Source organism: Sus scrofa, chromosome 14 (genome assembly GCF_054392235.1).
Source record: "Sus scrofa isolate SSC_HxYL_T2T_F1_AM1 chromosome 14, Sscrofa_HxYL_maternal_Yorkshire_Landrace_v2.0, whole genome shotgun sequence".
Taxonomy (NCBI): domain Eukaryota; kingdom Metazoa; phylum Chordata; class Mammalia; order Artiodactyla; family Suidae; genus Sus; species Sus scrofa.
Window position 1 is genome coordinate 63,759,101 of NC_139396.1, and position 14,225 is coordinate 63,773,325.

The 14,225-nt window shown below is 46.9% G+C and overlaps 1 protein-coding gene across 12 annotated transcripts in view; it reads right to left on the reverse strand.

Annotated features, from left to right (window-relative positions):
• The window catches only part of WSCD2 (WSC domain containing 2), a 159,740-nt gene that overhangs the window by 9,855 nt on the left and 135,660 nt on the right, over positions 1–14,225 (reverse strand). For all 12 annotated transcript variants that reach the window (XR_014826440.1, XR_014826441.1, XR_014826439.1 and 9 more), the window contains 4 exons: positions 10,534–10,655; positions 7,539–7,713; positions 2,085–2,249; positions 248–448 (listed from right to left, as the gene is read on the reverse strand). Coding sequence is in view for 8 of the 12 variants with exons in the window: in XM_084994618.1 (XP_084850744.1) it covers positions 248–448; positions 2,085–2,249; positions 7,539–7,713; positions 10,534–10,655 (663 nt within the window). In the remaining 4 variants the exon portion in view is untranslated. The remainder of the gene's footprint in view (positions 1–247; positions 449–2,084; positions 2,250–7,538; positions 7,714–10,533; positions 10,656–14,225) is intronic.

The following is a 14,225-nucleotide window of genomic DNA, read 5'->3' on the forward strand; positions in this document are numbered from 1 at the left end:
GAACCCCAGGAGTCTTTCTCCCTAACCCACTGTGCCACCTTAACCACTGTGCCATGATAACTGCCTGGCTCACAGAGGGTGATGCTGGTGGGTACGGTGGGATGTGCAAAGCACAATCTGTAAGCAGGACCTGAAGCCTCACACACATGCCCACGAAGATGCCCTCCTGGATTTCTGGCAGGAGAGAGCATTGGCCCCTCCCACTGCCCCTTGCACCCCAGAGCCCACCCTCCACTCCCCATAGTACCTTTGCCCTTCCAGTGGGCATGGGCAGCAAAGCCGATGTGTCCACCATACTTCCGGTTGAACTCCGCCATGAGGGCCTTGTAGGGGTTGCGGATGAGCAGGATCGCTGCGTCAAAGGCCTCTATCTCCTTCTGGCCACTCTCATGTGTCTTGATACAGATAGTTCTCCCACTGCGCCAGTGGTCCCGCTCACCTTTAAACCCTTCCCACAACCAGGTGGCAGGGAACATGGCAGTGAGCTGGGGGAGACCAGAGGTCCACCCCACCCCCTTCTAGGCCACCTGAGGAATCCTCAGAAAGTCATTCACTCACTCATTCATTCACTCACATATTTATTGAGCACCTACTACATGACAGGCACCATGCCAGGAGGTGGGGTAAAATGATTGGCAAAACCATCCATGGGTCTTTCTATTTTTGAGAACAAATGAATGTAGAATCACTGCTGTGGTTAGTGCTTCAGAGGAGGAGCATTCATACTTAGGTGCCATGAGAGGGGCCTGACAGTGAAGCACTGGAGAACTCCTTTTGGGCAGAGTGTACATCTCCACCCCACTGATGTTGGGCACAGCCATATGACTTGCTTTGGCAGGTATATTGAGGGTAGAAATGGGTTTCTGCTGAAGTCTCAGGATGAATCATGTTTCTGTTCACCTTGTATGTTTCTGCCATCACCATGAGAAGGACATGCCCTGGAAGGCTGTTGGTCCCAGATGTGAGAGACATATGGAATATACCTGGGTACAACCTGCATTCTGGAGCTGAGTAGCCCAGCCAGCCTGGCCAAGATCACTGACCTAGTCAGGCAGCATCCAGAAAGGTTTCCTGGGGGAAGAGATGCTTTGGCTGAGAACAGAAGGACAAGGAAGAATTTACCATCTTAAGAGAGGAGGGAAAAGTGATGGGAACAGCAGGTGAGAAGGTCCTGTGGTGAGTGGGGAAAAGTGTGTCACACATGAGTGGCTGGTACAGGAAAGCAGAGGGGAAGAGGGGAGCTGAAGCCAGAGAGGGTTGTGGGGGTTGTGAGGAAGAGTTTAGTACTGGACCAGAATGACTACACAGCCCTTAAAAGGATTTAACCAAAAGGAAGGAGGGATCAAGTTTTCATTTCAAGAGTTCAGGAACTGAAAGAAGTTGTGGGTAGCTGGAGGATGCTTCTGAAGCGCCAGCTCTGTTCTGGACGCTGGTCTAAACCTTTTACATGTAGCAGGCAACTTGATCCTTTCAAAAATCCTATGAGGGTTTTATTTGATAGATGAAGAAATTGAGTCCCAAGAGATCAAATAACTTGCCCAAGTTACAGAGCTAGCGAGAGGCAGAGCCAAGGTTCAAACACAAGCTATCCTGGTGCTCAAGACTGTGCTCGTTGCCATCTAGGCTTCCCATGCTCATAGCAGCTAAGGCATCTGGATATTATCTTCAAAGCGATTTAGAATGCTAATCTACTAGGCCTTCAAGATACTGGCTGTATTCCCAAGTCAATGAATGACCCGGGACTTCATGCTGTCTCTTTGGTCCCCAGTTTCCTGTATGAGGTGCCTGGCATACAGTAAGTGCTCAAGGAATGACTTAAATGGTGAGAAGGTCCCAGGCACATAGTAGGTGCTTGATAAATGTCATTATTGAATGGATGCAAGTGAGGTACCCAGGACACGATACTAAGGAAATGTTTGTGGGATGTAAATGAAGGGAAGGTATGAAACACATAGTCAAAATAAACATGCCTGGGCGAGCTGAGTGGCACATAGTAGGTGCTCAGGAAGGGGTATTTCCCTCCCCTTCAGGGGGGTCCTCCTTGAGCTCCTGCCTTCACTCCCCCTTCCCCTCTGCCTCCTTACCTTTGTTGTAGAGTGAACCATCGAAGTAGTAGCTGCCAGTGTAGAAGCCAGTGGCCAGCTCGATGAGGTGGCGAGCCCACGTGTTGCCAGCACCTGGGAAGCTGGCCAGAGCGATGAGCTTCTTGGACTTGGCTGGAAGGAATCTCCTGTCCATACAGCGGTTGTCTGCAAAGGGCAGGGCACAGATGGAGTCAGTGGCAGGGGCAGACATGCGGAGCCTGTCTAGAAAGGACCAGGGTGTGAGTCCCATCCCTGCCACTTCCCAGCCATGCAATCCAGTGCTTTCTGGGCCTCAGTTTCCTTATCTGGAAATGGGAACATGGTTATATGAGATAATATATGAAAAGAGATGAGCATGTGGTAGGGATTCAGTGAAAGTCAGCCAGGAGGATGAGCTTTCTCTCCAGCCTCAATGTTCCCCTGACACAGTGAGTCTCTCTCATCATTCCCACACTTTCCTGCAGTTTAAAATCCACAAATGGCAGCCATCTGCATGGGATCTGATCCACGGTTTTTATTTGCACCTCCAGGCCTGCATGGCTTGGCCTTTGCATTCTCCCAGGCTCATGCCAACTACCTACTTTCCCCTCCACCCCCACCCCCACCTGCCAACCACCTGGTCCTTTCACTTCCTCATCTGTGCTCTGCTCCTTCTGGCCCTTCAGCCTTCACTGTCTCCTACCTGCCTTCATCAGGTAGACTGCTTCTTATTCTGCTCTCGGCTGAACTGGACCTTCCTTTCTTTCTCCCTCCCTCTCTCCTCCCCTTCCCTCCACCTCTGGCTCCTTGGGCTATCATTAGAGTATTATATCCAATTCTTTCATACCACTTACTGCTACTGTAATTCAAATAATTGTTTGTTTAATCAGGAACCCTTCCCATATTGTTCTTTGCTGATTCCTTATCACATTCCACACTATCTGGCATATAGCATGGATAATAAATGTTTCTTGGATGGGATGAATGGATGGGTAGATGGGTGGTCAGATGAATGAATGAGTAGGTGGGTGGATGAATGGAGCAGGTAACAGATTGGTAGATAGACGGATAGAAGGATAGATGGGTGGGAGGATGGATATAATGGTGACTGGATGGATGTATGGATAGAAATAATATCTACTTTGCTGATTACCATAGTAATTAAGAGAAATGATGCATGCAATATGTTAACACACTAAAGCATGCAAAAGAGATAGAATTTTTCTCTAGCCCACAACCTCCTCATCTGTAAACTGAGCTGGGGCAGGTGAATACCATTCTGATACTCTTGATCCTCTTTCTTTATAGAGACCTCAGGATGCCACCAGCATCACAGCTAATGGAGAGTATATGCCTCAGCACCTCCCACTGCAACCCCTCCTGGAGCTAAGAGGTCATAGTGGTGATTTCTTTTAATTCCTTCCTAAGTAAGGGAAGCTGAGGGACAGCCCAGGGTAGGGGGATTGGCAGAGGAAAGGGAAGAGGAAAGAATCCTGGATTTTTGGTCCTACCACTGCTTCTTCAGTCTGGCTGATGATCTCAATCCTAATTTACCATGCAGTAATGGCAGGCAAACCTCCCTCCCTCCCCCGCCCCAGCTCCCCTACCCCTTGAGCTCCCAAGACTTCTCTGTCTCACATCCTCTCCTCTTTCCCTCACGCTTCTGGGAAAGAAGGACCATCCCCTGTTCTAGCGTCTCCATCCCATTCCCCCCCCCCCACCCCCCGCCGCCCCAAGCTCATAGCTCCATCTGTTCTCTCTAAATCTTCACTCTCTCTCAGCTGGCTTGATTATCAGCATCTAAACATGAACAAACAACTTCATCATTTAAAAACTCCCCCTCCAGCAAGCACTCTCTCTCCTCACCCTATTCAGCCAGACATCTGACAGAGTTCTCCACACCCTACATCCCACCTCCTCCTTCCCCTGGCTCCTCTGGGCTTCTCCCTGCTCACTGCACAGAACTAGTTTCCGCTAAAGTCATCAGTGACAATCAAGCATCCAATCCAGCCTCACCTCACTTGTCTACTTGGCAGCATCTTATACCACCCATCATTCTGCCCTTCTTATAATTCCATCCAAGACTGTACCCTGGTTTTTCCTGTTCTGTGTTAGCTTCCATTATTGAATCTACCATGAGCTGCATGGCTTTCTCACAACAGCCCTTCAAGGGGAAAGTTTTAAATCTTACTTTTAAATCTCAATTCTGCCACTTCCTTGCTTGGGTAGCCTTGAAAAAGGATGGATCTGAATAAACCTCAGTTTTCTCACCTGTAAAATGAGACTGATCACAGTGATGACATTCTGGGGTTGTCAGGAGGGTTGAAAGAGAATGGGTCTTGAGTGTTAACACAGGGCTCATACCTTATGAATTCTTAACATTGATGCTACCAGTCAGGGATGCAGCTCTCTTCCCCTGCCACGTACATTTAATCTGTTTGTTCAGAGAAAGGCAGACTTTGGAAAAAATTAAACCAAAAACATCTTTGTTGAAGCCAAGTAGGGGTCTGGGGATGGTTTTCATGGGAATATACTGCAAAAAGGAGCCTAGATGCAAAAAACTTTCTGGAGTGTTATTATGTTTTATATTAAGACAGGGATGTGGATTTGATAGGACCCAGCTGGCATTAAAATGTACACTTAAAATTTGTACATTTTGTTCTATGTAAGTGCTTACTTTGAAAAATCATAAGAAAATATTGAATTATAATTAGTGATTTGCAGACCAAAATGTAATGATGTTTACAACTTACTTCAAAATGCATCCAAAAATATAAAAACTGAGGGATGGAGAAATGGAGAGATGTATGACAAAGTAAATAGAACAAAACGTTGACAAATGTAAAATCTATGGGATGAGTGCAGCATGTTCACTGCGTGATTCTTTCCATTTTTTCTGGAGGGCTGACATTTTTTCATAGTAAAATGTTGGGAGAGAGAAAGAACCTGGCCCCTCAATTTCCCCTGAAAACAGAATTCTCCATTCGAATACTGCCTGGGAGGCAAGGTAAAGGTAGTTGTTTTCTTCACTAAAAAGGAAGTTTATTTGGTTCTTAAACTCCATAAATCAAAGCAGATACTGGAGGCAGTATTGTATATCGTTTGGGAATCAGGCAGACCTGGGTTTCGATCCAGGATTATTGTGACCTAGCTGGGTGACACTGATGAACAAGGCTTTTAACCTCTCTGAGCCTAGGTTTCTTTACCTGTAAAGTGGGGCTAATAAATTTTACAGGATTAAGTGGATAATGCATGTGAAGTATTTGCCTTGTATGTTGAGAAGCTTAGATTAAGAGTGCAGACTCAGGACCCAGACTGCCTAGGTCTCAATCCCAACTCCCCTCTGTCCTAGCTGTGTTACTCTGGCTGAGCTACTCAACCTCTCTGTGCATCTCAAACCCCCCAAGTGTGTAGGGCCTGTGGGTCTGACATGAGAAACTGAAGAACCCAGTAGTGGCCCAGGGCTGAGCACTGGGAATTAGAAAACCCACCAATCAGGGGCTTGCTATCTGCTATTGAAAAAGCTCCATGGAGTTCTCTTGGCTCAGTGGTTAACGAATCTGACTAGGAACCATGAGGTTGCCGGTTCAATCTCTGGCCTCGCTCCGTGGGTTAAGGATCCAGCATTGCTGTGAGCTGTGGTGTAGGTTACAGACTCGGCTCAGATCCCGCGTCGCTGTGGCTCTTGTGTAGGCTGGTGGCTGTAGCTCCGATTAGACCCCTAGCCTGGGAACCTCCATATGCTGCGGGTATGGACCTTGAAAAAAAAAAGGACAAAAAAGAAAAGAAAAGGCTCCAGTGTCTGTTCTGTCCACATCAAAGCTGTTCATGGTCATGGGATAATTAATCTGTGCATGACCCTTCTGTCAAGCTGGGACAATACAGTTCTGCACAGACTAACCAACACTTCTTGGAAACTAACAAACACTCATCCTTCCTCTGGAGTATGAATAAAGCAAGGGCTGCACTGGCTAAACACATTCCTGCTCACTGGGCTCTTAGCAGGATTCAGCTGCCACGAAAGCAGCCACAGCTGACCACCACTGTTACCTCCATTAAGCCAAACAAGGGACAGGCTATTATTGGTGGGGCTGTCACTAGCTCCTATAGCACCTTTATGCAAATCAAAGGTACCCTTCCTCTCCTCCAAGCAGATGCACTACCATCTAGAGTGCATGGCATGAGCATGGGCTGGCTTTCAGGCATTGCTTTTCCTGTAGGCTGTGCCTGTGCAGTGTTCAACCTGCCTGACCATACATGGGAGCCTAGTTCCTGGGAGATGATGAGGAGGTCTAGCCAGTGGTATCTTTTAGCCCTCTAGGCTTCAGAGGGTGTGGGGAGTATTCTTCACACTGGGCGGGGGTTTCTAGCAGGGGCTTTGGGGTCAGAGACCTGAAAGCAAATCACCCTTGTAGATGTGTTACTAGAGCCAGTTCTTAACCCTTCTGAGGCTTGGTTCCCCAATATGTAAATTGGGGATAATATTGCCCTGATCATAGGCATACTGTGGGTTTTACATCATTAAATGAGATGAGGCTTGGCAAAGTAGGTGGACCTTGCATAGTACGTGGACAAGTGTTTTCAGGTCTTTCATGAGTTTCCTTTGGACTGAGAGTCTCAGCAAGGCAACTTTCCGAATGCCACCCACTCTTCATGACCTTCATCAGGAAAAATGATTTTCATCCAGAAATTCTATAAGCAGCAGGACCTCAGGTAAGTCCTTTACCTATTTTGAGTCTGTTTCCCTACATGAAGAGCAGGTATAATGACTGTTCCCACCTCATGGGAAAACTGAGGAATCAGCAAGAAAATGCATATAAAGGACTCAACACTGGGTCTGGCACAAAGAAAGATCTAGAGAAACCCTAAGTGCCACCATCAGCACCACTACCACCACTATCATCATAGTCTGGAAGCCCCAAGAGAGGGAAGAGGAGCTGAATGTGGGTTCTATTAACAAAGGGAGAAGGATGAACATGGAAAGGATGAGTGAGATGGAGAAAGAAGAAAAATTTATAGGTAAATTTACAGCACCCTAGAATTGGAAAACCAACAATCTACAGCTTCATTTTACAGATGGAGAAACTGAGGCCCTGAAAGCGGAAATGACTCATTCAGGATTATGCGCTGGGTTTGTGTTAGAGATCCAAGTCTCCCACTCTACACTCCAATGTCTTCCCGTTAATCTCACTGCTCCCCTCCATTATAAGAAGAGCCACCAAGGGGGTCCTCAGTACAAGGGACAGAGATGAAGGTCTTCAGAACTGTCCCCCTTGCCCGGGGCCCTCCCTCTGTTGCCCATCCAGGATCTCTAAGTCTGGCCACGTTCCCTGGCCCTGCCTTTGCCCTCTGCCCTCTGTCCTGCACAGTTCCTCTTGCTGACAGCCTGGATGGAATGGACTGGCTGGAGCATCTCTGGGTGGCCATCAGGAGAGCTTCTGGGGATCTGCTGGGTGGGGTGGGGGCTGGCTTTACCTTGGACCTGCGTCTGGTACACGATGAAGTAACTGGGGGTCCCACAGCTCTCAAACTCCTCCGCGCTGCACTTTTGGGCACAGAGCTGTTCGTCCTCTCTCTCGTGGAGGGGAAATCTTGTGGTGGGGAAACCACAGTGGCAGGCAGTGCCAGCAAGGGCTGCCAGCGGGTACTCCTGGGGATGAAGTGGGAGAAGAAGGGGAAGAAGGTCACCAAATCCCGGGACAACCCAGACTCTGGATATAGAATAGGATTTGTGTTCCAACCATCCCCTTCTCCATCACTCTCCCTGACTTTAGGTCCCCAAGCTTCATTAGCAGTATTTTTTCCCTGTTTATCTCCTGTACCATTACATTTTCCAGCTGTCTTGAGGTACAACTGACAAAAACTGTATCTATTTAAGATGTACGACTTGATGTTTCGATGTATATTCATTGTGAAATCATCACACTCAGGCTAACATTGCCTCACACAGTTACCATTTTCTTTTTTGTTTTCTTGCACTATTATTTATTTACTTATTTGTTTGTTTCCTTTATGTGTCAAGTCACCTTCTGAAACTCAAATTTCAAAAGAAACTTTATATCACTCCCAGTAGTAGTACTGGTGAAGCAGCATTTCCATATATCTCGGTACTGGAAACCCCAGTACTAAGAAAACAAAACCATGTGATTAAATTCTAATCAGACACCCTGTCCGCCAAGATTCTGAGCCTGGGGTGGGCTCTGTTTTTCCTGTAAAAGGGAGATTAGTTGAGGGGAGCGAGGTGTTACAGACATTTTAGCACTGAGAAGCAGCTTTCTCCTGGAGGACTTTAAGAAAATGGAAAAGCAAATGTTTTTCTCATGGCTATGCTTAATTCCACAGTAAATCCACCGGGTCTGACAGTGACACAAAGCCCACGCTTTGGGAAAAGCTGCCTGAATCCGTTCTTTTAAGCCAAAGAAGTTGCTGTTACCTATGTGTAGCCACAGTCTTTGCTGGAAGAGCTGTTCCTAGTGGCTTTATTTGTTCTATGGAACAGCTAAGTAGGAGTGGGATGGACTGAGATCTGGAGGGTAACAGACTGTCCTTTGTCCAATTTGCTTCTACTCAGGCCCACGGACCTGTACCCTTCCTGGTAGCTGGTCTAGGAATCATCGGGTTCAAACCAAGGTCACACCTCTGTGGCTGGATCTAGTGAGCTTTGGCATGGTAGGTTTGGTTTCCTTCTAACAGATATTAAATATGAACTATAGCACATAGCCAAAGATCAAAGAGATGACGACATGCAGGTAGGTCAGCCTGGGCAGTGACTGATGGTGTTTTCTAGCAGGTGACACATACTGAAGCCTCCTTTGACACCCTACATTTCAGACCCTTCACCACTTGGCCACAAGCAGCTCTGGACCCCTGTCAACTCAATCTCTTCCATTTTCCTCCTGTGGCTTCCTGGAGATTCGAGGAAAATAGGAGAGGGAGATTTGCAGCAGGGCCTTCCTATATCCTCTCCTGCCTCCCCCACAAGTTTGCTTCCCTCTAATCCTGTGTACAGTTGGACCCTTTCCCACACGGGTTTGCCCTGTGACCTCACTGCCTTGTACGTTTTCCCCCCAGCTCTAGCTGATCTGTAGGTTCCCCCAGGCCCTTGGAATGAGGAATGTCCACCTGGAGAGGATGCCACAGGAGAGGGGAATCCTGCCCAAGAGAGAAAGCTGGACAAAAGATGGTCAAACCTCCTTTAATCTTATACACTTTGCCCCTGACCTTCCAGGATGCCTCTTGGGAGCAAAGCAAGCACTCGGGAGATGCTCAGTGATTTGAAGTTGCCTGGCTGCCCTTGAATGGCTCTTGGATGCCTCTCTGTGGGATCTCTAGGGGAGCTTAGAAATCAAGAACACAGATTTGATGTTGGTCCTGGTTCCGCCACTTGCTTATACTGTGAGCTTGGGCAAATGACTTCATCTGCCTGAGCTTTGGTTTTGTCACCTGTGAAATGAGGATAAAATTTCCCAACTCCTGGGTGTGCTATGAGAGGGAAACTATATGACCCGTGGGAGCAGAGGGCTGCATGTAGGTGGCACTCAGTAAGGAGCAGCATCCATGATGCAGTGGTCTTCCTGAGAGTTGCTTCATGGCTGAGGAGCCTTGATGAGATAAACAGCCAAGCAGGATGACACAGAGCAGGCAGGGGCCTTTGGGAGTTGGGCTGTGGGCTGAGCACCAGGAAGAGCCACAAAGTCTGCCTCCATCACTGAGGATAAAGACCATATCTTGTCGACTTTGCACCCCCAGCATTGAGCACAGGGGCCTGGAACAAAGGAGGTCCTCATCAAAGATTAGCTGATTAAGATGAGCAACCGCCTTCTTGGGGTGGAGGAAAGGTGGTTTTCCATTGGACTCTCAAGTAATTAGCTCATCTTGAGTGGAAGGATGGAGCTCGTCAGACATCACTGAGCACGAGCAATGAGCCTAGTTCCATGCTGGGTATCGGGGGTGGTCACAAAGTGTTTTAGGCAGTCTCCACTCTCGTGGAGCTCCCTGCCTGGTGAGGGAGGAAAGATAAACAGTCAGCCATCAAGAATCTCAGGCTGAGAAAGGACCATCCATTAGATCATCCAGTCCAAGTGCTAACCAATGCCCCAAATTCTGGATGCCACACCTGGCCTGCCTCTGCTTACACAACTCCAGTGATGGGGAACTCAGTCTGTTCCAAGGTGGGATTGTTCTTGCTTTTGCCTGGCAATCTTCTACTCACGCTTCTAGGCCCAGTTTATATGTCACCCTCATTTTGAGCAGTCCTCACTATTAAAACAAACATGCTTCCTCTAAGGGTAAGACATGGATCCCACCCAACTCCTACCCTTCGGATCCACATGAAATGGTCACATTCCCCTCCCATGTCACAGATCACAGTAATCACTGGCTGAGCTGCTACTCCTCCAGCCAAGCATCCCATTTCTCCAGCTGTTTCACATTGGCCTCCTTGGAGTTCTATGAGCAGGAGTGGGCTCACCTTCTCTGTGCAGAGGTCCACACACTTGTCCACGGACATGTTGGGCATAGCAGCCGTCACGGGCAAGGCCAGGGAGAGGTTGTCAGGCCTGCGGAAGCAGCCTCGGAAAACTGCACTTCCATCTAGAGAGCCAGAGGGAAAGGGAGTAGTCAGGTGTAGGCTGGGAGAACTACGTTTTGAAGGAAGTGCTTATAAACTGAAGCCCAGAGAAGGCGAGAGTCTTGCAAAGGCCACACAGTGGAGACTCATGAGCTAGAAAACTCAACCCCAGCATCTCTGTCAACAACCCACGTCACTGAGATGTTCTTGCCAGGCCACACAATTCCCTTTTCTTCATCACTGTTCCTATGTCTCACTTCCTTATTCTTGGTTGTGGCAACTCCCCATTCAGGGACATGATAGATGCCACGGAAAATTTCTGTGATCCCATTGGGAGAGGGCTGGGCATTTGAGGACAGAGGGAAGCAAAAGATCCAGGGCTTTCCTGCTCCTCCTCAAGCGCCTGGGTGCTCCCCTCCCTCCCATCATCCTGGGCTTTAGTGGGAAAACCTTGGGCCTCAGGAGTTTGCCCACCCAGTGCTACAAGAGACTGATTTGTCAGAAGGATTCCCTTTAAGATAACTTAATTTGGAAACTTCTCAGTCATGCACTAGAAAATTTGGAGGCCATTGCTGTCTGTTCAACAGAAGCCATCCTCAAAACAATACTCAGAGACATTGTCTTAAGCTGGGTTTACTAGAAGCACAACTTAAGACAGTGTTTTATTGAGGGCATGTTCTCGGGAGAAGAGCAGGGGAAGCAGAACAGGGCAGAGGAAGTAAGCATGTGACCTTGGCCGGGACCCACCTTCAGCCTGGAGGGTAAACTGCACCACAGAGTTGGTCCCACTTTAAGGAAAGGGACAGATGAACCTTGGTGCTGTGTGCCCCCTCCCCAAAGTCTGTCAGTTATTGGCCATGGGACACAACTTCCTGGGAGAGGCTGTTGGGCCCACGGTCATTTTTCAGGCAAGGGGGCAGATGTGAGCCATTGGTGGTAAAGAGGATTTGAGTGGGGGCCCTTTGCATCCACTACAGATGTACACAAAGATTTATCAATAAGGAGGCTCACTGCAGCATTTATTTAAATTAGCACATGAATGACTGGAAGCAACCTCACTGGCCAACAATGAAGAATTGGACAAATAAAGTATGGAATGACAACACAATGGGATACTATGCCCTATCAAAAACAATGATATTAAAGGTTACTTTAGAGATGAAGATATGTTTGAGATAGAAAGGATTTATAGCTTAAATAAAAGCTGAGAATATGAAACTCCACATAATATAAAATAGCAATTTTGCACACCAATTATCTCTCAATATAAATCTCTAGAGGCACATATACCAAAATGTTCACAACCATGGTTATCTCTGAATAGTGGGTGTGGTGGTTAGGTTTTGTGTCAATCTGGTGAGGCTACGGTGCCCAGTTGTTTGATCAGACATTGGTCCAGGTGTTGCTGTGAAGGTTTTCTGTGGATGGAATTAACATCTACAGGTAGTTGACTTAAAGGAGACCTAGAAGAGATTCCCCTCTAAAATGCGGTGGGCAGCATCTAACCAGTTGATGGGATAAGAGGAAAACAAAAACGTTTTCCAGAGAAGGAATTCAGCCTATTGATACCAGGCTTGCCTACCTCCACAACTGCATGAGCCAATTTCTTAAGTAAATCTCTTAATTAATATATACCCATATAGCCTATTGGTTCTGTTTCTCTGGAGAACTCTGACTGATAGAATAGGCAATTTTTATTTCCACCTTTTGGTAAAACTCTTTTCTGTTTTGAAAGTGTACATGAATTTTTAATGTAATAAAGACAAATTTAAAAAATGGCCCTTGTCAAATTTATCTAAAGGACTGCGATGCTCATTTTAAATTGGGTTCCACTTTTCTCAAATTTGAATTGTATATACTTTTCTAACCATAGGTTTTTTATTTTTGGCCACCCCAGAGCATATGGAGTTCCCAAGCCAGGGATCAGATCTGAGCAACAGTTGCAACCTATGTCACAGCAGAGGCAATGCCAGATCCTTAACCCACTGTGCTTGGTCAGGGATTGAGCCTGAGTCATAGCACTCCAGAGGCAGTGCCCATACTGTTATGCCACAGCGGGAACTCCTAGAAGCACAGTTTTCACATAAAACAAAGAACATTGTTGATGCAGTGAATCTAAGTCATGAGCCTAAAAAGTAGGTGCCATTTATTGAGTAGGTACTATGTGTAATCCACTCTTCTGAGAACTTTGCAAATATCATCGCATTTTATCTCTTTGGGAACTTTGCAGGGTCCATAGTAAACCCTTATTTTATGGATGAGAGTAACAGGGCTTAGAGAGAGGAGGTTACATGATGATACTAAGGACCCAAGTGGCAAAAAACATACTAAGGATTATCTCAGAAACACAATGTTAACCCTTGGGGGAAAGTGAAGCAAGTTGCAAAAATCATCTATCTCCATCTATGTCTGTATCTGGGTCTACCTATTGTGTAAAACCACTTTTTCTTTAGCATATACATATGTATCTATATTTAAGTGCAAAGAAAAGGCTATGAAATTACTCTCTGGGAAGAAGGATGGTGGAGGAGAGGGAGGGAGTCTAGGAATTATAATTTTAAATTTCAGCTGTCAAAGGCACTCTAGTGATTATTTCTACCACCTGGCACCCAGTAGCCTGAAGTTGTTCATTGTGGCGGCAAATCTAACAAGCTGAGAAGACATCTGGAATTGGGTTAAATGGCTAATTTCTGGAGCATGCCTCAGGCTCACACCATCCAATGCCATCTCCTCCAGTTTCCCCATCTCTCAGTCCAGGCTGGTGGGAGAGGCAGCAGCCATGCTGGTGCGTGCTGTGGTCCCGGCCTCATTTTCCTCACATGTAAATGACAGGGAGGGGAGTTAGACTAGCAGATTCCCTTCTGTATAGGGCTGTTATCCACCTTCCAAATGAGGAATTGTCACACCTCAAATGCCACTAGTGTCCTATGAAGGAACACAGGACTGTTTCCCATCCCATGGCCCAGTGTGCACAGAGGGGAGCCCCATTTCATCAATCACCCTGAGGAAGGTTTAATGAAGATCAGAGAATGTGCTGTACAAGGTGAGGATGGGGAGGGAAGTTGGGTATCTGAGCTAAAGATTTTCAGCAATGAGGTGGGAAGCCGGAAGCAGTGTGGACAAACCCTTGCTTAACCAGAAAACTCAGCTGGATACCAAATCAGGTCCCAGTGCAAAGAGATGCTGGTTTTTCTCTCAGAAAAGGACTTGCCTTCTTCTCTCTTTAAACTCCACTAGTGTTTAATGGAGCCCCCATTGATGCACCAGCCATGAGCAATAGATGCCACAGATGCTTCTCATTTACAGATGAGACAACCGAGGCTCAAGGAGACTCTCTGGCTTCCAGGGTCACAAAGATATCAAAGGACAGAGTGAGGTCAAAGCCAGGTTGCTCTGTCTCTCAAGCCCATGCTCCTTCCAATAATAATAATCTACTATGATGATTAATTATATGCTTATATGGCAATATCATTGTTATTACAGCCACCATATATGGGTCGCTTGCTATCAGCTGAGAACAAGGCTGAACTGTTCACACACGTGGTTTCATTGAACCGTTACATCACCATGGTGGTATAAGGATCCCCATTTTA